Here is a 26,289-nt window from a genome sequence, read left to right as displayed (position 1 = left end):
CTCAGTTCCTTGGAAAATGCCTGAGAAAATATTGTATGTATCATGTTCAGAGAGTTAATCTCTGTTTTGATGGACCCTAAGGGATGGGGTGGCAGTTCCACAGTCATTAGTTCTTTATGAGCAGCCTCTTAAACTAACTAGATGAGAATGATGTGGAAGGGTTGTGCCCACTGCTCATAATTGTATAGTGTCACTTGGGTGGTTGATGGTAAAAAGCAGTGCTCTGCACCCCAGAAGGGCATCTCGGCCTTTTTGGGGACTCGTATGCAAAAGGTTTTTGAGTTGCAGTTCTCTGTCAAATCCTTCTTTGTAACATTATTGTTTCAGTCTTTTCGAATGACATATTGAGTGGCTTCTTGTAGAAAACCGACAGGGTAGTAGCCGGCAAGCTGGTCGCCTGCATGCAGGGAGATGGTAGTGTGCGTGGATCTGTTTTCTTATTTCCTGTCTTCCATCTGGGCTGTTTCTGTTCAATATGCTGTACTGAAGTGTAGCAGCCTGGTTGTATTCTCTCATTTATAGGCAACTCAACCTTTCACTTGGGTTCGGGTTTATCGTGCCTTAGAGAGAAGCAGTCGTGTGAAGGGTCACTGTGGTTTCAGCCTGAAGAGTTGTAAGCTTGAGTTGCTGGGCTGAACGTCACATAACACTGAAGGTCTTCTTTAAAGGACTGTGATGGTGTTGCCTTCAACTTTGTATTCGAGTTAAAATGGTTTTCTAATTTAGAACATGAAAATTCACATCAACTCAGTCATGTTCTTCGGAAGCCTTCTGGACCAGTTTAGGGGCTGAGAACATCCTGAGCAATTTTCAGTTAAAATCACTATCAGAAAATGTCAGTGCATAATGCAAGCATTTGAATGCCCTGTTTTCCTTGAAAAACTTGGCATGAAAACCACTATCTGTGTGAGAGAATAGCTAGAAGAATATCTCTGGTTTTGGCATGGAACTGATTGCTATCTAATGACATTTAACAGCATTTGTAATTTTACATTTGATATGTGGAAACTTTTTCTTAATGGGGATATATTTGACAGATGAAATACTTGATACAGTTGATTAAATGAAGCCTCTGGCTAAATGGGACCAGGGCTGTGGCTTAATTCCTTGTTGATACTTTGTTCTTGCAAGTCAGAGTTGCTTTCTCTCACTGAGTATTGAAGTGTTTGTGTTCTTGTATGACTAAGGTTTTAGTTTAAGGTGATGCAGCCACAATGCCTGTATTGTCTTTATGAGTTTGATTTTATTTACTGCAAGGTTTGGTTACCAGTTGTGGTTTGCCAGCCTGGGCTGTAAGCGTGGCACCTGGCCCACCCGCTGCTTTGTTAAGGTCAGTTCTTGGACTGGGTGAGGGTAACTGGGCTCTGCTGCGGTCTTGCTCTTGGTGGAAGGAGGGACCCCAGTTGATGCTGGGGGGGGAAAATTTCCTGTAGCATACTCAGCTTCCTCTTTTTAAGGTGATAAAGAGCTGCGTCATACCAGAAAATGAGAAAGTTTGGAAATCTCTAGGCTGCAGTGCTTTGCCTGAGCTGTGCTGGGGTCTGCGCTGCACTTCCCCAGCGCGGCACACTTGATGATCTGCGCGTTGTGCTGCGGTTACTCTGTTAGTAAACCCCTTGAGGGTATTTTTGCCGGTGCCTTACCCACCCCTTTCTCCCCTGTTCAGTGGCCTCAGGCTATGGCCTAGGGACAGCCTTGGCCCAGGGACAGCCGGGATGCCTGCGCTGGATCATGCCCGAATCCAGGCAGGTCTGTCACAAGCAGCAGCGCGGTGCTGCCAGACATGGGTCTGTTCCCAGGGAAAAAAATGTTCATGAGATGTCGCGTCTGAGAGGATGTGTCACATACACTCTTGAAGCTGGATGCCCTGACACTAATAGATGAGAGCTGACTGTCCAAAATCACCCTTGCTTAGACAGAAACTTAACAATTTGGAAGGACACAGATCCCTCCTCCCTTCCTGCTTTCAGGCTTCCAGTTTGGTGTTAAACCTCAAGAAAAATGACAGAAGAAATATTGGGAGTGGCATTTTAATAATTTTTAACCTCATCTGTGGAGTTAATGTATTACTTTCAAGGTCATTTAATCAGAGACCTTTTTCTTGAGAGGTATGCTGGTACCTTATGTTCTAAATAGTCTTAATCTGCTCATTTTAGCTTGAGACAACAGTTTTTATAAATGAGGGAAGAAAAAAGGGGTATTTTCTGTTGTCTTTCATATCAACTTCTGAGGATGAAAATGCATATATACGTTGGTGGGCTTTGTAATTTCCAAATGTGAAACTCCAGCTGGTTTCCCAGTACGTGGCAGCCGAGGAAATTACAGCCGGGTCCGTGCTAGGTTTGGGCTGTGATTTCAGTTTTGAGACTAGGTTGAAGGTAACTTTTAGTGAGCAAAATTCTAAATGTGTTTGGGAAATTTTGCTGTGGAATATTAGAGATTTCGTTCTTTCAGTATTTCTGGGTGAATGCAGTCCCACAAACTGACCCTCTGGGGTTTGTTTCTACTCCTCCTCATCACCAGGGATTTTTGGGTTGTGTACCTTCCCAAACTCAGCGCCCCTTGCTGAAATGAGATGTCAGGAAGGAAGGGAGGAGCATTATATGAATCGTCTCGGTTCAAACCGTAGAAATGAACTTTCTGTTTGAGTCTGTAGTAGAGGGGCTTCCCCCTTCCCCCCGTGCTGGCGTTGTCCCTGTTTACGATGCTGATCATGCTGCTGCCCGACTCTGCAGAGAGTGTGTGCACCGACAGACAGAGATCTGCAGGAGAGTGCTGTAATTTATAAACATATTTAAGAAAGTATAAATCATGTAAATCTGAACTGCTGCAAATAGGAGATGACCTGTCCATCCTTAACACAATGGCTGAAAAAAGATGGTTGTGGTAGTGCAAAAGCGATGGAGAAATTGAATCCATGGTGCCTTTTTATTGTTCCTTCTGTATTGCCGGTGCTATATTTAGAAGCTTACATCACTTCAGGGATGGTGACAGTCTCTGCCCTCCCTCTCCCACTCCCTCCTGCTCTCCCTCGCTCCTTCCCTTAGGATGGGTTGTGTTTTCATACTACTTACAAGTCCTACAGATCTTTCGGTAGGATTTTTCTGCAGCCTGTTAGTAAGCGCTACCATGGAAAGCGATGTATGTAAGGATGCGGTTGCACCACGTAATGTCACCCTGAAGGGGAATGGGAGCTCGTGGTGCTGCTTTCCCTGCCTCCGCTTCCGAAAAGGGTCAGGATGAGGGTGGAGAGTTGTATTTTTTTTCTTTTTCTCCTTTAAACAGGAATTCCTGACAAGCCCTGATGAGGGGCTAACCTCACCACGGAAGTACAATGATTAATTTATGATGCTTAAGTTAAATGGCGGGGAGAAATCAGAGAAGCATGCCAGTGACACTGAACCAAGCGAGCTGTGCTGGCGTAGCAGGGGCTGCATCTAGCTCACACTGCAGCTGGCTCTGCGTGCTGCACCCCGTGCTCCCCATCGCCTGCCTTTCCAAAAAGATTTAAAGTACTCCAATATATTGAAATAACTTCTTGATGCAGGTGCCCTTACTGCTAAAATATTTCTGCATTATGCTGCTGTGCTTGGCAATCCCCACTTGCAAAACTGTGTTAAAATGAATTATTTTGGTCTGAAACGTCTTTGCCCGGGTGGGTGCAGTGACGGATTGCTTTCCAAGCAGCTGGTCTCCTTCCCCAGCCCCCACCGTGGGCTCTGAGTCAGGATGCTACCTTAATTTGCTCCCCCCATTTTGAGTACAGCAGCTAAGGTACCCGCTCATAGCTGAGCACTATTGCAGGGGGATGTGGCAGGGGACAGCGTGCCAGCAGCCACCTGGGTCTGAGGACAAAAGGACAGAAGTCTGCAAGCCCAGCCCTCAGACCCAGGCCCCGCAGCTCGATGGCACGCCGGCGGCTTCTGCCTTCTCAGCCAGTGCCATGATGGCTTTGAGATCAGCCTCGTCCTCCCCGCCGGCGCTGCACAATGGGCTTTTCTTTCCCTGACTGATCAGGAAAAAGTAGTGCTGCTTGACGGGTACCTTCTGCTGCCAGCTGCGAGTGCTCTCTGCCCCTGCAGAACTTCGATTTGTGGTGTCCTTAAACAAGAGAAGACTCTAATCCTGCTTAACTGTACGTGCATTTAAATTATGAAAGGCCTTACTAGCCTTTTAAAAACATCCCATTTTTCAGTGACTTACTCTTGTTAGGCAATTAGAACATGCAGATTTATTTAACAGTTGGGAGGATTCAGATAGCAGTATGGGAGGATAAAGGGAATGATGCATAGAGATGTATGGAGTGGCATTTCAAGCATGGTAAGAAATCAGTGCTAAGAAACAAAGACCACCTTTAATTCAGAGGCTGAAAACTGAAGGGTTTTTTCCTTAAGATTCTCTGAAAACTTCAAACGTGGCTTAAAATGAGACTGGCGATTTACTGTTTGTGATTCTGCCTGGTGCTGCAGTTCTTCAGGTATTTTGATTGTGATCACTGTGGAGCAGCCTTTGTATTGGATTTTTTTTTTCTTCCCATCTCAGAGTTGCTCTAGTTTTGAGATTTTTTTTTTTTTTTTTTTTTTTTTTTGGTTAAACAAACGATTTATAAAAACTTACAGCCTTGCACTGCAGGGAGCTGGGGCTGCAGAAATGTGTATTTAAAAAAAAAAGAAGAAAGAAAAGGAAAAAAACCCCCACAAACCCCAAACAGAAATGAGTGGGGGGGGTTGCCCCAGAAGCTGGGGTGTGGAACTAGGTCAGGTTTTCCCCCCCACTTGGGGCGGCGCGGGCTGGCAGGGCTACGCAGAGCTGGCTGCAGCCCCCCGGGACCACCGCCGCGCTCATTGGCAGGGCGGCAGGGGGATGATGTCATCTTCACTTAAAGGCAAAACTAGAAGGAAATAGAATTTTGTTCCCATTATTGAGCTCGTGTTTACAGTAGCTGTAAAATATGGCATCCGTGCCAAAATCTGTAGTGGATTGGATTTCATGCACAATGCAGCGAGTTTAAAATGCAGTTGGGAGATGAATATCTGCCCCCTTAGCCGAGGGATGGAGTTTGTGCGCTATCGGCGTGCGTGCAGGCAGGGAGAGGTTTCCTTTAGCTGGGTGGGTTTTCTTTTCTCCTTGATGTAAATTGTGGTGGTGATAACTATAATACAGGTAACGCTGCATAAAAGTATTCAGATGCTCGTTGCTGCTGAAGATTTATCAGTATGGCATCATATTTGATATTTAAGATGCTTCTGAATGCAATTTTGTAAATTATTAGAAAAGATGTGGTACAGTCACGTAAGGTGAAGCTGACATATCTAGCCTATTGTTTAGTATTGAAGAAACAGTAAAAGAAACAGCTGTTTGTATGCGTGGTGTAGTGCATTTTAAAAAACGAAAGTAATTACTTAAAATTCTTTCCGCTTTTAAAAATCAAATCAACTTTGTTTGCAAATTTTGCAAGTGCAGGAATGAAGTTCTGACTTCCCTTTACATTTAATACAAATTAAACCCAGTAATGTTTATGAAGCCTTGTTCCATCTATTATTTTTGTTGTCTGAGGGAGATCAGATAAATTCAGACATCAATACCAATTGTATTTTTTTCCTTCTAGGACAGTTTTGGAAGGTGCTAGGGGAAGGGTTTTTTTCTTAGTTAAGGTGCAGCTCCTATCATAACTTGGGTTATATGCTCGGAAGAATTCGACTTCTGGATGACTGCTGCAAAGAGCCGTTGGTTTGAGATGGGGTGGGGTGCTGTTGATGTAACTTGGCTTTCAAAATGTGAGAATCTTCTTCCACGTGCACCATGGCAAGCAGATGAAAAAGAGCTTTCTGTGGATTGTCTCAAACCACCTGATCAAGTATTCAAGAATAAGCAAAGAAACAACAGAAAAAAGGGATTTTTTTGGCTCTTACTGTTCTAACTGTGTCTGCCACCAGACCACTCTTGGAAGCTCCTCTTCCCTATGGGAGGTATGGCCATCAAGGGCTAGTTTTATTTTGGAGAATTACCCTCGAGTCTGAAGCAAAGTGGGAATAATGAGATACAAAGTAAGGAGATTTCTTTCCAAAGAGAGGACGATAGAAACAGTGAGTGCCCCTTCTTGCAGGTGAAGTAAATAATCCAGAGTACTAAATACTGGCTGTAACAGAGCCAGCACCCTCTGCCCTGTCCCTTTCTCTTCTGTGCTTTCCTCCCTTCTTGCATGGTAGCAGAAGTAATTCGCCTTCTAGGAATTGAAAGCATCGCGGCAGTCCCAGCTCAAAGGTGGGGGATCTCGTAGGTGCTTCCTCAGAGCAGCTCACCAGCAGGCTGGGCTGCCATCCAAGATACTGTGCTGCTTGCAAATATTTCAGTTTTTAGCTGCAAAAAGAAATTATAAAACTAAATTGGCTACTGCAGATTTAAGGCAGTTCTTGTTAGAAACAGAATTGGGCTTGGGGGGTGGTGGTGGGGGGAGAACCACCCACCAAAACTTTCAGCATGGTTTCAAAACCGTTAAAATTATGAGAATTATAAACACCCCCTTTCAGTAAGAAATTTACTTCTCATTCTAGACAGAAATCTTCTAATGAATGTGTAGGATGAGAAAAATGTTGAGGCTTCTATGTGACATACATACATAAAAGCAGAAATTACTTTATTGTGAACTGGTTATGGGTGTATCTGTGCATGCATGTGAATGTCTGCAGATATTTATTTTACTTATTTCTAAATTTGGATGCAAAGATTAGAAATAGTCCACCTAAATGCTGTTGAAAGTGTTAATAAATGTATGAGATTGTTTTGGGTTTTTTTAATGATTTAGCAAAAGAAAAATATTCAGTGTTACAGTAGCTGCATTAATAGATCATAAAATGATATAAAACATAATGTGGAGCAGGGGTGTTTTGCTGAGCAGTAGTTGTACTGATATGTGTGTTTATATTAGGTCAATAAAGATGCTCTGTTGGCTGCATCTGCAGATACAGTAGCCAATTGATCTAATGCAGTTTCTAAAGGCTTTCTATACAGGTGATGTCATCCTTTTAGCTCGGTTCCCCTCCCACTCTCTTTCCTCCTTATTAGATATTTCATCTTGCTGCGGAGCATCCAATCGATGGGAGCTTCTCCTGAGGGAGCTGCTGAGAAGCAAGCAAAGATAGTAGGAATTAGGACTCCAGCAGTCAGTCTTGCTGTAGCCATGGACGTACTGTTTTGTTGTGCATTACAGAAATGTTTTAATTGGAAAAGCTAGGCGTGGATTAACTGTGGTATCTGGCTGATGCATTAGAATACTAAGCAACACTGCAGAGTTGTAAACTGCATTAAAAAAAGGAGGGGGGGGGGGTGGTGTCAAAAGAGAAGAAGGTTTGTATTGCAGAGGCTTTTGATACATTCCACAGTACAAACCTGTTAGAGCATATATCCTGGAGCTACAACCCGGACGCTAATTCAATTTTTGCAGTTATGATGGACCAGAGTATAAAGAAGAAACTTTAATATCCAGAGTGTGGGATTCCTGAATCGCCTAAGACTCTGCAGAACCTTTGCAAAATTTCGTCTACAATATGAATGTGAAGTTTTCGAAAAGTGGACCTGAAGATGAGCCACTTGTAAATGCATTTTAGTGAAGAGAAAAAAGGAATTTGAAGAATTCATATCTCACCTTTTAATGTATTGTTGCTTTAACCTGCAGTTCTAATCCATTTCCAGAATTCAATTTTAGCAGCACTTTTTGGGTGCACGCCTCTTGCCTGGGGGAATGTATGGATATTTGTATTTGAAAAGCTAGGAAACATTTTGATTTGAATTTATGTGCTTGTTAAAACTGGAACATTTTTATAGGAATTGCTGCTGCTGCTAACTCACTGCAATACTGAAAACTACTCAGATATAGTGGAAGCTGTAATCGAATTCAGTGTGAAATTCAAGCCTGAGAAGTTGCATACATGTACATTTGCTGCTTTGGTTTATGATTTTGAAAGAGAATCCAGAAGGGATTTTGCTCACTATTTTTCTTCTGTGGCTTTTATTTGAGAAAGGAAACTTTTCGCCCCCAGCCTAGAAATGGCTTTTCTTGTTCGGTGTTATGCCAACTGCCTGCAACCGTGGGCCTCCAAAGTAAGTAAGATTTTGTCTGTGCTGCATTTCTCTGACATGTATTGACAACCGTGGTGCTATTTGAATGTTCACTTCTCCTCCGAGCGGCACTCAGGGTTTGAGATGCTGGACTCCTGGCTGTGCATGGACTGTTCTTGTAGAATTGTTTCTAAACAGGAAGGGGGGACATTGAAATCTTGGAATTGTCTTATATACAAATAGCTTACAAATTAACAGGCAGTATAAAAAATGCTGTTTGCTTATGAAATGTGTAAAGCTTGCTTTTTAGCCTGTGAATATGAAGTAAGTTATTATCCAAATGTAACATTTTTATGAGTGCATATTTTGCTAACTTGAAAATATTGGTATGCAAACACACGGATGTTCTAATTTTCAAGCTGTATGAAGCTGTGCTGCTTGTTTCCTTTGTGCAGCATTGTGAATTTGGTTAATTATTTAGCTGAACTATGTAATTACAATTAGCTTTAAAGGACACAATTTATTTTGTGTGTCTGAAGATGCAGTATTTCTGTGAAACTGGGGAGGAAAGGGTGTTTCTTTTAAAGGGGGTAATGAAGTCTAGAACATTCAAGCAAACCTACCTATTGAGGTAAAAGCCTTTAAAGAAATTTAAAAATACACTATTTGTCAGGCTTTTACTATTTGGTGTGCTCAGTCAGAACATTAGCGGAGTTGCCGATATTTTATTAATGCTACTGCCAAGAAGTAGTCGCCTAAGACATGGGAATGGCTTTATAAACCTGAGGCCAGGCATATATTAATTACTATTTATCACGATTTTGTATTTATATTGTAGTCATACAGGCTGGATAAAGATTGTGCAACTTTCTTGCACGTGAGAGCTGGCAGGGTTTGAAGGCAGCAGGCAAAACGCTTGTGCTCTTGACATAGTGAGACACAGCGCTGACTTTGGAGCAAGAAATTTGCTCTTGACTCCGGTCCCAAAAAGTTTAGTGTCTAAGTGACGTGAGGGTGTGGGGTGGCACAAGGGAGACGCGCAGCGGGGTGCATGGGGTCCCTGTGCAGGGTTTTCCCTGTTTGGTTTTTGTGTCTGGTACACTGCGAGTTCCATTTACATTTTATGGGGGCGAAAGTGCTGGGCTTCAGGGCTTCTGTATGCAGCTGCCAAACTCAACGTGTGAATAAGCGGATGTACGTGGGGCTGAATTCTGGCTGTTTCGTGTGTGCTGAGCCCACCGCATCGTCAGGTGGAGCGGAGCTGCGGGTTCTCGTTGCCTTGGAGGGACGACGGGCGCCGTGTGCTCAGCCAGGTGATCGCGGCTCCTTGCCTTGGTGTTCCTATGGCTGACGCTGGCCTCTTGTATACTCGAGACACAGATGACGATACCATGTAGACTCTTTATCTGTCTTCCCTTCCTACTCAGCAGCCATGGAATACGAAAGGATGAGTTTGCTTAATGCGGTCTTACCTGTGCCACCCTTGTTAAGGAGGTCTGAATGTGCAATATTGCTTTAAAAAAATGGGAATGCTTAGTCACGTTGGTGCTTCAGCTGAGATTGCACTTTCTGTAGAGTTTGGGCCAAAGTGAGAAACCGCAAACAAGAAACCCTGTACTCAAGTAAGGCTTCAGTGTGGGTAAAATAATAATAATGTTAAAAAAATTGTAAAAGTTTTTGGTCTCCTGTGTCAGCTCTGTGGACCATACCCAGCGGATTGCTGCCATACCAGTCAAGCCATTTAATCACTCATTTACTATTCATAAATGAAATGGTATAAAATGTTGGGGAAGAGGAGGCTTCTTTTTTTCTTTCTTTTGTTTTCTAAGTCTAATGAAAACAGATTAACTGGTCTTGCATTCCAATCCATAGCTAAAAAAATCCATCTTCATTTTTTAAACAACAAAAAGAAAAGCACCTGTATTCCTCTTCTGCAAAACCCTGCTAAGTCCCCGAAAAAGCCTGCAAGCCCCCCCCAGACCTTTAAACTGGTCTGTTCATAGTCTTCTGCAGCTCTGAAGGGAAATGTGCATGGGACTGAACACGCTGATGAGGTGAATTATATCAGAGTTTGTTCCATTTTGGTTTTATCTGAGCTTTGTGCCACAAATCTGTTTCTAGGACAGGTGTGTTAGAATAATTCATATTATAGCAACATAACTGAGGTCGGAATTTTAAATATGCAGGTTTATAACTTTTAACTTGAAAATTTCAAGTATTTTACGGTCCTAGTTTCAAAACAGTATCATTTCTTGCTGTAAAGCAGCGAACGCCTGATTCTTCACTTGCGTTCTCAGTGATTAAGTTACAAATTTTAGATTATGTAGATATCTGTCCCAGAATTTATTTACTTAAGTTGCTTTTAAACTGGTATTGGACAATATTCTGAAAATGGGCTGTTGACTCAGTTGTAATTATAGCTGTCATGAACGTGACAGTGTAATGGTACATCTGTTTAATCAGAGTGAGATGAAGTCATATTTCATATGACTAATCAGAAAGGTAAGCTTTCGTGAAGGTATGTAAAGGAGAATACTTCTGAGGGCTAACCTTAACCGAAGGAGGTTAGCTTGTGTGCCTGTGGGGTGGCTGGCAGGAGAAGCCAGTTTTAGGAGCTCTGCCACTGCCTGGAAGGTACTTGGAGCGTAAGGAGCATCTGCAGCAGTTAGCATTGCTCACCCCCCTCATCTCACAGAGACTCTATTGCTTTTTGGCTTCTGAAAGCAAGAGGGACGGAGCAGAGTTCTGTAGAGTCATCAGTGTAATCTTGTTTTCTGCATAGAGCTGCTGAAAGGAGGATAAACTGGGAGAGAGAATGGTGCTTTTCTGCAGCACACCGTTCTCAGCCCTTCCGTGCAGGCTTGTAGAGGTCAGTGGTGTTTCTCAAGACTATGCTGACGCTCGGGAAGGCGTCCAAGAGAGATCACCATCTCCTCTGCAGGGAGATGACGATTGTTCCTCTGTCAGCTGTCAGAGGTACTGGAGGTACCAGTACCGGGGCAGGACTGCACATCATAAATGGTCTCTGCCCCATGGACCGTACACTCTTGGAATGGTAGGCTGTGGCAGATGAGATAATAGACGTAGGCATCCTTAAGCCGACAAGGTTTGTATGATAAGCAATGAGGAGTGTGGCCAGCAGCAATCAAAGCAGTCCCAGCTGTCAAGCTACTGTGACTTTGGAGGAAGATGAAGGAAGGTTGTGGGCTTTGCCTTGGTCCTGTGGAGACCTGTTTCCACAGACTGCTTGTATGTGTGAGGACAAGAGACGTTCAACTTACATTAAACAAAATTCCTCTGATACCAATGCAAAATTTTAAAGCAAAAAAAAAAAAATCATTCAAGTGTATCTCAGCAAGATTCTGATCATCTTTGTAATTCTGATTGTAACTTTCTTGGCGTCTGTTAAATTGTCTGTAATGCACTTTGGTATTAGACTCTTAAACATAGATGTGTTACAAAGTCATTATGAAAGAGAGCTCTAAACTTAACGATTTAGATGTATACAGTTCTCCTGTAATAGAAATTTTATGCACATCCTAACAGTTTTCCAATCCTAGAATGCGTACAGAGTTACCCCGTTTGTGTAGCGGGAGGGTCTGATGAGGAAAATATGGAGTGATTGGATAATGTATCTATAGAGGATATTTAAAAAGGGATGCTTTTTGAGATAATGTGCTTTTTATAGAAAATAGGGGATTTTGAATTAACATCTAAGCTTCTAAAATGTTTTTTCCTGAAGGAAAACAGTTTCATTCAAGATCCCAGGTGCGTGTTAAACTTAAGAGAAAAATTACCGTCTACTGTCATAAGTTTCTGTGTTGTTCTTCTCTTTCTGCTCTTCAGACAAAATCTAATAACCCAAAGTAGAACAAGATACATTTGCCCTGTAAAAGTTTGTATCTGGGTTAGAGCAGAAGAAGACTTGGAAACATTTTTCAGTCCCATTCCTGTTTCTGCTGTTGTCTGACAGAGATGTGACGCAAGTTTTAGTTTGCGTAGCTAAAGTCAGTGTAACATCGTCTCCCAGTTCCAAAGGGCATCGATTTGATCTCCAAGATCTTGTGTTGAAATCCTCATGCGACTGAAGATTATTTTCAGCTCCTCAGAAGAAAACCAGAGCTTGGATAGGGTGTCCTTGATTTGATTTGATGTCATCCTTATCTTTGCTAATGCAATACTTAAATGCAAAGTAGCCCTGGTAGTATGAATTTTAAATGTTTTCAGAGCAAATAGAGTAACTGATCCTTCACTTTTTTTTTCAGTCACGTTTGAAACGTCTTTTGCTTCCTCTTGGCCTTGCCTCTCCCTCCATCTTTCTGTCTGTGCCTGTAGCTTCCAGCCCAAGTTTCAGTGTTGCAGAGCACCCTGTCGTCACTGGGAGCAGGACCTGTGGGTGCTTGTCACTGAGCGTATGAGTATGTGTGCAGGCGGTAGTCCTGCGAGCTCCTTTCTTCTAGCTCCTGATGGTTCTCTTCCCTCTGTGCACTCTGGTTGGCATGCTTTAGCCCTCTCTTGAGGTTTTGGAGTTTCAGCCAGCTGCTCAGAGTATTTACGGTCTCTGCTATTCCATATTTTATGATCTTTTTCCCCTCCATCCCCTGCACAGAAGGATTGCCTTGTTTCTTCATCTTAATTGATTTGTGGGAGCACAGGCTCTCGGTTCCTGGGTGCTCTGATCCCTGAGCACTGGTGAGTGAGTGCTTGGCCTGATGAGCGATGATTTTCCTTACACTTGGTTAAAAGTTCAACTCTTGTTTTCTGTAGTAACTTGCAGAATACTTTATATACGAATTTTTAAAAGCACTTTTTGCTTGATAGTTGAGTAAGATAAAAATGGTTTAATATGAGCCATGTGGCCATTTACTGTAGAAAGCTTGGTTTTTCTTATAATCCAGTATGTAATATGTTAAAGTTAAATGCAAGTACACATTGTACTGCTTTTCAACAGAAAAAGCCTTTTCCTGAAGTATTGTTTTTATCGGAAATTGGCTCTTAATATGCAAATAAACACCTATCTGTTCATTTATTTCCTCTTAGACTTTGTTTGTTTTAAACTTGCTTTGTTAGAATTCTGCCTACAGCTACAGCATAGTCTGGGACCACCCTGTTTTGCTCCTCTCACTTCCACGAATGCATGTCTTCATGAATACAGAAAGAAAATGTAGATGGAAGATTGGTGCTCCTTTTGGTTTTTTGGCATATACAGGATCCAAGGACCTCATTACACAGCTCTTAGCTGAGAGGTAATATGTTGCCGAGTGTTGCTTGCAGAATTGGCATGCTCGTGCTGTGTTCCATGCATCTTCACAGCCTGGGTAGGTGCGTCCCTGGAGCTGACTGTCACTTGCATGTCATTGCAGTGAAGTGAGGTTGTAGCAGCCTGAGGATGTGTGAAGAGGGACCATCATCACCACTGTATTTTGCCAATCAGTGTATGTAAGAGTTTATAAATTATTCAGCTGAGATGAAACTCAATGTAGATTTGGAATTTCACGTGCCCTGCAGTATTGTCTCGGGATGAGAGCTCCCCAAATGCCGGGCTGCTGTCACCTGTGTGGCTGCTGGAGTTTTAATGACTTGTGAAACTTCAGCTCCTTACAGAACTCATAGCTGCTCTCACAGTTTGTTTTCTACTGTAATTATTTAGACAAGGCTCTCTTTAGTCTTGTAATATATTAGTTTTCAGTGGCAAGAACAAACAGTAGAATCTAAACTCTGGCACTGAACATAAGTCTTTTGCTGTTACGTTTTCATAATAACAAAACACAATTCTTGAAATCTTAAAAATCTTACACTGTGAATGGACCAGAGAAGAGTTGGACCTGTATTAGCTGATGGTTGTGAAAAATGTAACTTATGTTTACATGTTGGATTTTTCCAGTACTGTGAAACTCCCATCAATACTGGTACATCTTTTTCACAGGTGAATTTTCACAGCTGAAGTCCCCACTTCTCCAAAGCTGACATATTTGCGTGTCAGACGCTTAGCATTATCGTGAGTTAAGGCATAGCAGTAATCTATAATTTAGACATATGAAAACCAAATTAAAATTGCATTACATGTGTGGTTTAAGGCAACACCAGAATTTAGTTTGAAAGTCTGTCCTCATGTCACCTTATTGTAACTAAGGAAACGTAATACTTCAGAGGATATTTTCTACGCACTGTAGGAGCCATATAGACCAAGGAGCTCTTGGCTGCCAGAGGCTTAGAACAGCCCCTAGGGATTTTTAATTTTTAGATGGTTATTTGTTGTTGTTGGGGTTTTTTTTGGTGTTTGGTTGTTTTGTGTGTTTGTGTTTTTTTTATTTGGTTGTTTTTGTGTTGTGTGGTGTTTTGAGGTTTTTTTTGTTTTTAAGCCTGGGATTATCTTAGGAAGGCTACGAAGATAGTTTTGGGGACACTGAGGCTGTTGTGAACAGTATCAACTTGGCCCTTCTTTCTTTGAGTATCACATCTGTCATACTAATAACTGGAGTACGTATCTACTGTAGCTAATGAATTGAAACAAGTTTTGAAATGCATATTGTCAGCAAGGCCTTCCTTTATATGTTTTAAAAAAAAAATGATCTGAAGTTTGTATAGTTGGATAGGCACCGTTTTTCTTTGCATCATCTTATTGGAGGTTGCAGGATTTCATCTGAACCTGTTGGGGAAAATACTTGATCCATGAATTGGCCTTAAAAACAAACAAACAAAAGACATCATCACTGCTCTTTTAAAATCTGAAGAAATCTTTTTCTGTGCCACTGGTGCAACATCTGTGGTCTTTAAGGAGGAACTGTTTTTGTTTGCATTAAGTTAGTTGAGGACTGATGTCAGCATAGGTAATTCAGCTGGGCTCATCTTACCCTCTCTGTGGATATGTAAGTGGCCTCTTTCTGTATCTCAGAGGAACAACTTTCTCCTCTCCCATTAACACAACTCTAAGTGTATTTTAAGTATTTTTAAACTGGAGGAAAATTGTAGCTCGTATGTAAAAGGTGAACATAAACCAGAGTTAATGTATATGAATCTGTGGGAAAAAGGCTAGTGAAAATTCTGCAAAATAACTTCAGAGAGCTCCAGTTGTTTTTGGTGGTTTCTTACGATTTTACCAGCAGGGTATATGAGGTGATTACAATAATTTACTTACTGATGCCAAGAAAAAACATCTGAGAGGGTTGGTTTTTCTTCTTTTTTTGGTAGATTGAATGAATGGGACGAATGAGAGCAAAAAGAGGGATACAGAAAGGTTTGCTTGGTGAGAGACTGACTGCATGTCAGTGGGAGTAAGTGTCGCTGCTCTTGTTTCAGTAGGTTGTAGAAAGAAAAAAAACACCCCTTTGTTAATTCTGTCTTGTGAAAATGAACAAACGGAAGCTGGAATTGCAGGCCCATAGTGAGACCATCAAGACAGCTGGCAAATAAGATGCTGGAACGCAGAGTTTGCTCAAGCTGGAGGCTAAGTGCAACAGCCCTGCCTGTAAAGCTAGCAAGGGGTCTGGCAGCGAGCTGCTGAAGTGCGGTGCTGAGCAGAAATCCAAAATGTGCTGCTGAGCTGCGCAGGGTTCGTCAGCTGCTTCTTGACAGTTGATACAGATCACAGAATCGCCAGTTCTTGGGAGCTTTTTTCCTGCATACAGCCTTTCTAACACGTATTTGACCAAGAAGTATTTAAACTCATGGGGTATGGGTTGCGACAGCTGTAGTGCCGGAGGAGGGCAGGGTGCCTGGAAGCGGAGCCGGCGCTGTCCTGCGCAGGTTGGCGGTGTAGGGCATGCTCCAGAGGGCCGGGGCTGCTGATGGTGTTGTGCGTTAGGTGCTCGCCAGCCCCCCAAGTTAAGGTGTTCGTGAATGAGCCATGTAGGAAACCTGTCGCACCCTCCAGCTCCTCAGACAGAGTTTTCCTCTGCTGTGGCAGGGGTCTGGTTTACGGGAGATCATGGGGGTATCGGAGATGCTTGCAGGGTTGCAAAGTCACGAGGAAACCTCCCAGCAGGGCTGCCAGAAACCAAGAAGATCCTGAGACTGGAAGCACAAATGGGAACTGAAAGGAAGACATTTGGGCAGAACTAATTCATTCTAATATTAACTGTATGACAGGTGTTGAATCAAGGGCATCAAAGAGCAAGTGGCATGTGAAGGGAATGGAAGGATGTAGTCGGTGAGAGGGAGAGGTGGGTGCTGGCGCAGGATTCCTAGGGCTGTGGTGTCTCTTGTTCAGCTCTTTGATCAAGTGGTCTTTTTAGTTTGGCTGTTTTGTTGAATTTGATTTTTAAAACTGAAGGCAAACAAGTTGTGTTTTTTTTTTATTTTTTTTACTGACTGTAACAGTCTAGACTTTCTGTATCTGAGAAAGGAAAATCGCTGCCCTTAAACTGCTTGGGTGCAAAGGAGGCTGAGCAGGAGCGTTTCCAAAGCTCAGAGCTTAGCGAGTGCAATAGCAGTTAATGCTGCAAGGTTGTGTTAATGGGTTCCAGCTTAAAACAGTGAAAACTTCTTAACGGAAAACCTCAAACAATAAACAAAATAATAAATATATGTGCCTTAAAATTGGGATTGTTGGGCTTGGAGTTTGAGAGCTGGGTTTAGTGGTGAGCTGGTTGGGTCGGTGTAGCAGTGCATGTGTTGTACACAGCAGATGTAGGTGTGCACCACCACTGTGGGGGTGTGCCACGCTTCTCCTCGGGTCTTTCAGGGGAGTACACCCCTGGGTTGTTTTTGAACGTTACTCTTGCTGGCAACATTTCAAGGAACTTCAGAAAAGCAAATAAAGAAGGAGGTTACTGACAATCTGTAAAACCAAGGACAGAAAAGTTGCTTACACAGCCTATAAAAGGACAGGCTGTTCCCTTGGAGGTTGATGCTTCTGCTGTGTCCAGACTAGATCGATCGGTTGTAAACATCCATACGGGGACCTAGCTGGGGAAAAGCAAGGAGTATCAAAAAAAAGAACTGAACAAAACTTTTGCTTCCTTATTGCCCATTTTTTTTCCATTAATTTGAATTTATAATGGACATTGTACACCAGGAGAATGATGCAGACTGTGCTTCCTTTAGTACTTTAGTGATTTGGTTTCTGATGATGAGTCCTTTGACCACTGCCCTCATTGCAGGATGTTTCTGAGTATGTTTAATAAACATGCTGTTTATCACTGGTTGAAACAATATGGTGAAGCTTCTACACGTAGAAAAAGATAATTCATAGATCTTGGTCCATCTGTCTAGACTACTTTGCAAATTCATATTGTCTGTGCTTTTTCAGCATTTGTTTTTCAGTTAGCCAAACTGGACCAGGAAACACCGATATTTATTTTCAAAACTTGTGGCACAAAGGCACAAATGCAGCTTTTCCATGGGGGAGAGAGACCAGCAAATCTAAAAGCAAGTCATATAGGCAATACAGCATGAAGAGCATGGTCTTTGTGCCAAAAGAGGTTCTTCTGATTCATTCCTCTGGAAAGAATAGTGAATAGAAAGACAAAATCTCAGTTTAGGCCTCCTATGACATAACTTCACTTATGACTTCTGTGATTGCCTTTCTCTCTTGCAGTGACTTTTCTATAGCCTTAATTTTTAGCAAATCCTTCCTGGGGAACACAGAAAGCAAAGTTGTCTTCAGACTAACAATACGTTTTAGTGTGCTTCCTAAAGGAGTTGGTTGGTGGTCATCTCATTGAAGATCACGTAATTTGCTCTGCGGTACAGGGCATGTGCGATCTTAAAAATCTGTTATACCAAAATTAGCTTTTAATTTAATTCCCAAGTATTCTGTGTGACTTCACTGCTGAGAGTAAATGGTGTTTTTGTAGGAAGTAAATGTCACTGCAGACGCACTCGGCTGGGGCCTGTAGAAATGGTCTGTTAGCTTGTGAAAGATACAGTGTATTGGAATTTATGCTCCAATTAATTTCAAAATTACAGACACAAGACTTAGAGAAAGTTGGCAAATTGATTCTTACATAGCATGTGTTGCCATAGGTATAGATAGAAATACTGTCACAAAGCTATATGAAGTATTAATCTAGAAAATTAGTGTTAGTTGGGAAAACTCGTTCAGTTCCACTAGCATGGCATCTCTGGTTGTCAGGCACCTCAGACTGGGTGTCGTGGAGAGCAAGTGTTTTCAGATGAGATCATGAGATGCAGGTCAGTCTGCAGCACTGGGTAGCTTGAAAATGAATGGTGTGTAGTCGTAATCATTGCAGAGTGTTTTGTGGCTACAGAGGAGACCGTGCGGGAGGCTACAGTGCTGCCCCGTGGTAAATCTGGGGCAGTTTTGGTGGTGAAAGCATACTGAAATAATAAAACTGAAGAATGTTGCCATATTATTATCCAAGAGGAAATGAACTGAACGTTGCCTGGTTGATTCACTTCCGATACTCATCAGATGCAGAAAATGCCAACTAGCCAGGGGGGTTCTGGTACCTGTGCAGCAGTGTCAGTTGTGAGTGCTGGCACCGAGATGGTCCTTTTTGGAAAGGGAGCCTAGTGGAGATTATCTCGCACCCTGTCCAGTCACATCTTGAAAAGTTCCAGTGATGGGGACTCTGCGGTGTCCCGGTCAGGGGTGTCCCAGTGGTTGTTCTCACAGGAGAAAAAACCCCAACCAAACCTAAACCAAACAAAAAACCCCAAACCTCTCCTGGTGAAACTTGTACCCATTGCCCCATGTCTTTTGCATGTTGCCCTTGTGAAGAAGGAGCCTCTATCCTCTGCAGCTGCTGTTTAAATACTTCAGTACTGTGGTGAGCTCCCCCTGAGCCTTCTCTCCTCCAGGGAGGAGAGACCTAACTCCTTTCAGTCTTTCCTCATGGGCCAGGTTCTCCAGCCTTTTGATCATCTTCGTGGCCTTCCTTTGGACCTTCTTTAGTCTGTCCATCTCCTTTTTGACTTGTAGGGACCAGAACTGGACACAGGACTCCGGGTATGTCCTGACAAGCTTTGTGTGGCACGATAATGTCTCCGTGTCTGCTAGTAAAGCCCCTGGAGATGCAGGCCAAGATCTGATTTGTCTCTATTGCTGCGGCAGCATGCTGACTCGTATTTTGGTTTATTGTTCACTGGGACCCCCAGTTCCCTCCAGTAAGGCTGCTCCTCCATCACACACGTCCCAGCCTGTACTGGGCTCTCTGGTTATTCCTTTCCAGGTGCAGGACTTTGCACTGGTATTTGGAAAACTTCATATGGTTCTTGCTAGGGAACTGTCAGAAACCTCGGCAGTCTTTGGGAGAAATCATCATGTCATTGCTCTGCCCTTGTGACCAAACTAGTTTTGGGAAGTTGGTAATTCTTTATTAAACCAAGGTGTCCTGATTGCCCGGTTAAAAAAAGATCATAACCAAATCAAGTACTCCTTGCAAGTATGCCTTGTTGGAAAACGAAAGAGGGAGCTGGGCTCCAGGGAGCAGCTCAGCCCACCAAACCTGCTGCTGTCAGATGTTGTCTGGAGTTACTGCTGTCAGCTTACTGTGTGCTGCTCCTTAAATCTGTGCTCATTTAGATGGTTTACAATAAAGAAAATTTATTGAAATGTGTTGCATATTTTGAATGGTTAATTAGTAAATTGATAGATTTTGAATACTGGGGGTATAGCTTTTTCCTTGACAGATTTACTGGCTGTTAAATTGCTCGTGACTGAAGTTCATAGCTTTTTTTCTTTTTTTTCCTGTATTACTTAGTTCTCACCATTTTTTTGGTGGTTCTTTCATCTTCAGCTAATTTTAGCTGACCAAAGAACATCTGTGCTGGTTCAGACCAGGGGCCCTGTGGCCCCATCCATGTGCCCTGGTGTTGTGCAGGGCACTGCTGAGCAGGTCCCCGGGACACCTTTGGGCAGTGGTGGATGCTGTAGGGTCTGTCCTCTTCTGGTTCCTCCCTCTTCATTTTGATTCTTTGTCTCCCCCCACCGCAACCTCCCTGGGTTTCATTTGTTACCCCTGAATCCACTGGTTTCTCCACACTCTTCCCAAGGACCATCCTTTTTTCCAAGGATGCCCAAGGACAAATACAAGCAGGGATTCTTTTCTTCCACGCTTCATTGCTCTTAGTGTCCCATTGCTGCGTTTTTATGGCCCTCTGCTTCTTCCAGTCATTCAGAGCAGCAAGGCTGCTCCCAGAACTGCTGCTTCAGCTCTGCCTCTCCACTCAAACCTATAAATCAGTCTCTTGATGCAATTTGTCTTCTACAACATGTGCAAGACTTGAGTGTTCTTTCTTTCAGATAGGACAAATAGCACTTGTGTATAATGCTCTTCGTGTTTCTTTTTTTTCCCGATGTGACAGTTTCTGCATTGTATTGTGTTATAGGAGAAGGACAGGTTTGGAGTTTGAGGAGATTTTTGGGGTTTCTCTGGGCTAGCAGCAGGAGTGCTGCTGCCACTTGCTTTGGTGCTGGGTGGCTGCATCCATGAAGTCAGTAGCAAAAGCCAAGCTCCTGATGGAGCTCGTGGAGCCTTCACCTCCTGGGTGTTTTGAAGGTTGCTGTGCATAGTTGAGTGTTTTGTGTTACGTCATTTCTATTAACTGTTACTCAGAACTTTTACACTCTTGCATCCCCTGCCCTTGCCTCTCCTCTCCCCAGTGTTGCTTCTTTGTGAACCAGCCTCGGCTGCGTTCTGATGAGCAGGACAGGGTGGACCCTGTGTTCCACCTTCAGAAATCTCACATGTTTAACAAAAAGCAGTCCAGGCTGCTGTTGCTTCTGGTTTGTGTGGCAAGGAAGACTAATGCTACCATTAGGACGAACTTCCTAAGGATTTAATGGTTTTCTTCTTCCCTCCTTTCCTACTGCAATTTGCAGTCTCTCTTTAAAAACTTCCATGTTGATTTGGATTTTTTTTGGTGTAATCACAAACTGTATTTTCCTGACTCGGTGGGAGGGCAGAGCTGGAGGCGGCCGTGCAGACCATAACTTCTGTTTTCTTAACTTCCTTTCACGTACAGCTCTGAACTGTGGTATGGCATTTCAGCGGGGGTTTGGTGCTAAATACCCCTTTGTTGGGAAAGGGCAGTCACAGGGATGTGCTGGCACCGATGTAGGGACTGGCTGTGCCACATGTTGGACCCGCTCATACTCAAATTCCAGTTTATCCCTTCATGTGAAAAAATGAAATTGTTACGGTTTAAAGTGGCGAGTAAGTAGTCTATTTCTGTCTTGAGTGTTTATCAGAATTTCGTGGATGTTTGGGGTTTCCCTGTCTGTGGTTGCTGGAGCACGCAGCTAGCGAGAAGGTAACACAGGTATGTCTGTCTGTCTCTGAAACCTCTAAGGCAGACAAACGTGAACATTGCTATTTTGAACTTGTTACAATCACAATCATATCTTGAAAAATGACGTGCTGGGAAACAACAGTTTCTAAGTTTTTCAACAAAAGAAATTGTAGTCGAATAACAAGTGAACGTTACTCACTAAGTTAAGACAATCTTACATCGCTTTCAGCAACTTCGCTAGCACATCCAGTGAGTCCTTCCTGTGTCCGCTGTCTGGTTGTTACAGGAACATCCTACCCATGTATTGCTGTTTAGTGAGCTCTGAAAGAAAGAACAATCAGTTTGGGTAATAAAAATGACATACAAAAGACAGAAGCTGTGATTTATTTTGGGAGATTGAGTCAAGTGGCAAGCAGCACTTTAAAGGTCACTTGTCTCAAATAAACCTTATCTCTCTCTCAAATTTAAAGAAATGCTGCAGTGTTTCCTTGCATCTAACCTGCATTAAATGTCTTTTACAAGAATATATTGCGCAGTCCAGCCGGAGCATCGTACATGCCCATGTGCTTTATAGGTGATGGAAATGAAGGGGAGTGCTGGCAGGGGGAATGAAGATCAGTTGTAAGTGATTAATGAGCTTATTAGAAACACCACCAGCCTTCCCAAAGGAGTATTTCGAGTTGGTGTTCAATGTCTATTTGTGCAAATGGCATACACAGTACATACACAACTTTTTTATTATGAGAGCCACGTCTCGTTACAGCAGTACTTCTCAACCTAGGTATACAAAACAGCGTTTGTCACAAGAATCTTAAAATCTAAACTAAATTACAGAAGACAAATTGTGTATGGCAGTGTGTTTCTGTGTGTTTGTGGTTTGGTGAATGGGCTTCAATAGCACCCGTTTTGGTAGAGGGAGCAGTCTCCTGCCCTTGTTCTCCTTGGAAATCCCGCAGAATTGATTCTGCTTGTGGTCTTGCTCATTCTTTTCTTGGAGTTGTTTTGAAAGTTTGCAAATCATTATGAGTCTGGATAGCTGGGAGCTTAAATTAGATTTCCTTGTGTCTGTATTATCACAGTTAGCATGGGACTTGCTCACGGATGGAAAGAAATCAGATTGAAGCTGAACTTGGAGCTGGTTGTTGCAATAAGGAGGTTATAAAGATGGGGACAGGCTGAGGAGTCTGCAGCAAAACTGTGGTCTTGTTAAGCTAGGGGTAATAAATCTTTATGGGTTGATTTGTTTCATAATTTACTAAAACTCGTGGATTTTTCAGTTACACTGACCTTCAGTGTATCAGTGACTGCCAGCAGCCCTGCCTAGTAATTTGCTAGCAAGTACGGGGTTGCTGCTGGATGTCGTCCTCCCTGACAAATGATGCGCTGACCTTGCTCGTACGTGCCTTTCTTTTCGCGTGGACGATAGCATTGCGGTGTGCTTGCAGAGGAGCTGGCTGACGTGTGAAACGCCAGGGAGCAGAGGAGCAGTGTCACCCTGCGGCACAGCCTGCTCCCGCTGCCCTGGCTGCTGCTGCATGCTGTAACGAAGGCAGGAGATGGGGAAAGCCAGAGGAACAACCTTCATCAGCACCGTGGTTGTCATCGTTGAAATATCGGTGGCTTAGCTAATGTCCAGATCTCCGCAGGTGTTAGAGAAGACAGTGCAATGCTTTCTGCCTTGTGTCCATTACCAGTGGTACACGGATCGTGCTTTTCTGCATGTGGCATTAGAAAGTGTACTGCAGACATACTCATTTGGATTGGAAAAGTAATCACTTAGTTACTTAAACCTTAAGTTAACCTTAAGTTAAACCTTAGCTTTCCTACTTCGCTTTTAGACGTTGTTGCTGTTGAAGAGGTCACGTCTCTGTCTACGTCAGCTCTTACCGCCTGGGCTGACAGAGGGCGAGTGTACCTTTTGGCTGCTGGATTGAATTTTGTCAGCTGAGTGGTTTGACCTTTTTGCTGTTCTCAAATCCTGAAAATAGATTATATATTTTTTTTTTAGCCCATACAACTTTTTTTGGTGGCTAAACATAGGCTTCAAAGTGTTGTATTTCCTTTGTGTTTGGGTCAGGTTCACTATTTTATACTAGCTGTGTGGATTTTTTTTTATGGGAGTTTGTGTGAGAGCTTAGCAATCTTCTACTTCTCAAACTTTCTCCTTCTTTGAGTACATGTGAACACAGATACTAACTTACAGGTTGTCTGCTTTACAATTTTTTTGTCAGTGAAATGCATACAAAGCTAGAATAATATAATTATTACAATAGCGAAAAATAGTTACTTTGCAAGTAATGATCTGTGCTGGTTTCTAGAGCCCCTTAGGGTAGTCAGGTTTGAGTAGCAATTGCCAGGAATATCATTGGGAATTACAGATGGCACAACATCCCCCATGTTCCTCATAATAATTTTGATAATCAAAATTCTTATGTTTGTCAGAGGTGCCCTCAATTTTTTTTTTCTTTTGTGGGGGAGTGGGAAATGTTTGGAGGGACCTACGGTGCCACTTAGGCTTTCAGAAAATTGTGGCCTGGTGCTTGGTAAAGTGCTTCTCTTGTGTGCTCTTAAAAAAATGGACGTGAAGACATGATTCCAAAGTTTAGTCAGTATTTATGAAGTTGATACTGGGTCAACAGCATTTGTACAATACTATCTTTTAATTCATAGGACTGAATATCTAGTGGCTGATATGACTCTGTGGAACTTTGTTTTACAGAAGAGACTTTTCCATTTTGATCACAATAACGCTGTCAGCAGTTTTGGACTTTTCTTTCTGCGTCAGAATTTTTTTAAAAAGAAATAGTATACAACTGTCATAATTTGTAAATGGTAGAAGTATATAAATTTTTACCATAGAATCTATGATTCTCTAATACAACGTTCTTTTCGTATAGTTGACTGTAAATTTAAAAAATACTAGGAATATATGTGGCAGAAAATAAACGAGCAGCTAAATTAAAGGACTGGGTATTTGATAGTATTCTATGTGGTTCCGATTCTTCAAAAGCCTACTACTAATTTTTAATTTTTTAGTAAAAAGAACATGTTTGTAGGCTATATACATGTGTTCATTTACAGATCAATTTATAAAATAAAAGTGCTATTGTACATACATGTACCAAAAATGCATAGTATTCTTCCAATGTACTCATTTTCTTAAGATTCAAAGTACTTTATGGACCAAACCTTATGTTACTTTTTGTTCTATATTGATGTTTTCTAAAGGTTATTCTTGAACTAAGGCATTAATTGAATTTAGGAGCAGGAATCCTGCATCATATTGGATTGCAACAGAAGCTAATGTTTAAGACTGTAGGCTATTTGGCTGGCATCATCTATTTGTCATCTTATTTGCTCTTAATCTTGTTGGTGTGTATCCATTAGCTGTAAAGAGGCTGGACCTTTGCTTTATAGAGAGGTGTATCATTTTTTATCAGTCATACAGAATCTGAAGCGTGATTGGGCAAGCTTAGTCTAAATTAGCTTTTTCTCGAAATGTGTGTCAACTTACAGATGGATATTCAAACGTGTAACAAGTTTTATGAATAACTTCTTGAGTATGAATAACTTTATGAATATGTCTTCAGGTCAGACTTACACAGCCTGTTTTCTTTTCTTTTTCTTACCTTCCCTAAATCCATTTTGTTCACAGCTTCCAGCTGACCTTACCAAGATGCATCTTACCGACAATCCTCATCCTCAGGTGACTCATGTCCCTTCAAGCCAGTCGGGATGTAGCATCGCAAGTGATTCTGGGAGTAGCAGCCTGTCTGATATTTATCAGGTAAAATTGCATTTGTTTCTTATTTTTTCCTTCCTTGATGTTAAACATGCCACAAACAGTTGCCCCTTATCCAGGACTTGCCCTTTTGATGCTTCTGCATATCCCTGTGTTGCTCGTGTGACTTGCTGCCTCCACAGCCACCCAGAAGTGGAACAAACTTCTTGTAAAGCTGCTCTTGTTGCTTTTTACATCTTTATGTACCAACAAGTGTGCTGTGGCTTTTAAAAACCACATTTGATGATTTATGGGATCATTTTCCTTCTTTCTAAAGTGGAACAGATTTCATGAAATCATTCTTGTGTTTCAAATACCTTCCTTGATTATTTGTATTTATTGTTAATAACAGATGTTCTGTTCTGCAAACAAAAGCATGGTAATAAACACACTCTCTGCACTAATTGACTGTGGAAATTCTAGTGTTGCTTGCTGAGAATAGAAGTTGTCTGAAATCCAGAGATAGCTTTCATGTGTTTACAGATAATATACTTCATAAGTTACCTGTCTCATGTCACATTGCAGTGCTAGTCCATGGGGGTTTTGTTGGGGTTTTTTTGTGCCTTTTTTTTGTTGTTGTTGTTCTGGTTGATGAGGATGCTCATCTTGGGTTTGTGTTCATTGGTAATTTCACAGCTTTTCCACTTTCGAGTTGAAATCTGACCACTAGCAACTGTTGAGCACTACGTATTGTAACTTGATTTTAGACATGTTCCCTTTCCTCTGCTACTGACTGGGTACAATTTCTATACTGGAAACAAGTTAGTGGTATATATCTATTCACAGCAAAGTATTGCTAGGTAACTTTAAAGCATTAAAAGCAAAAATCCTTTTAGAACTTTTAAGTGTGTCTCTGCATTTTTGTCCTATTTAATATGTTACCTTACTACTTTAGATCTGCTTGCTGCCAGCTAGGTCAGGAGTAGCTTGCATGCCTGAGAGAGTCTTTTAGAAAGAAATGTTCTGTGAATTCTCTGATTTCTGACAGGCAGTGCTGGAAGACGTTTTGTATCTGATTTTTCTTTTTTTTTTTTGATTTATTTTCTGAGTCAACAGAATTGGTTTAGTCAGAGTCACCAGAACTTGTCTGTGTATTGTATCTTAGCATTCCAAGGTATGAGGATGCTGACAGACAGTTTTCCTGACCATCGTCAGCCTGCTTGTCTACCTGAGTAGTCTGGAAAGGTTGCTCTAAGTGAAAAGCACTTAAAATATATTATTGATAACGAAAAATGTTCTAGTAATGAGTGAAT

General features: G+C 42.1%; 1 protein-coding gene across 6 annotated transcripts in view; it reads left to right on the top strand.

Annotated features, from left to right (window-relative positions):
- The window catches only part of RAPGEF6 (Rap guanine nucleotide exchange factor 6), a 132,935-nt gene that overhangs the window by 55,115 nt on the left and 51,531 nt on the right, over positions 1 to 26,289 (top strand). For all 6 annotated transcript variants that reach the window (XM_013303514.3, XM_027794386.2, XM_027794387.2 and 3 more), the window contains exon 7: positions 24,911 to 25,042. In XM_013303514.3, the coding sequence (XP_013158968.1) occupies positions 24,911 to 25,042 (132 nt within the window). The remainder of the gene's footprint in view (positions 1 to 24,910; positions 25,043 to 26,289) is intronic.

Source organism: Falco peregrinus, chromosome 8, assembly GCF_023634155.1.
Source record: "Falco peregrinus isolate bFalPer1 chromosome 8, bFalPer1.pri, whole genome shotgun sequence".
Lineage (NCBI taxonomy): Eukaryota > Metazoa > Chordata > Aves > Falconiformes > Falconidae > Falco > Falco peregrinus.
The sequence above is the reverse complement of the archived record's forward strand: the minus strand, read 5'-3'. Positions and strand labels throughout refer to the sequence as shown.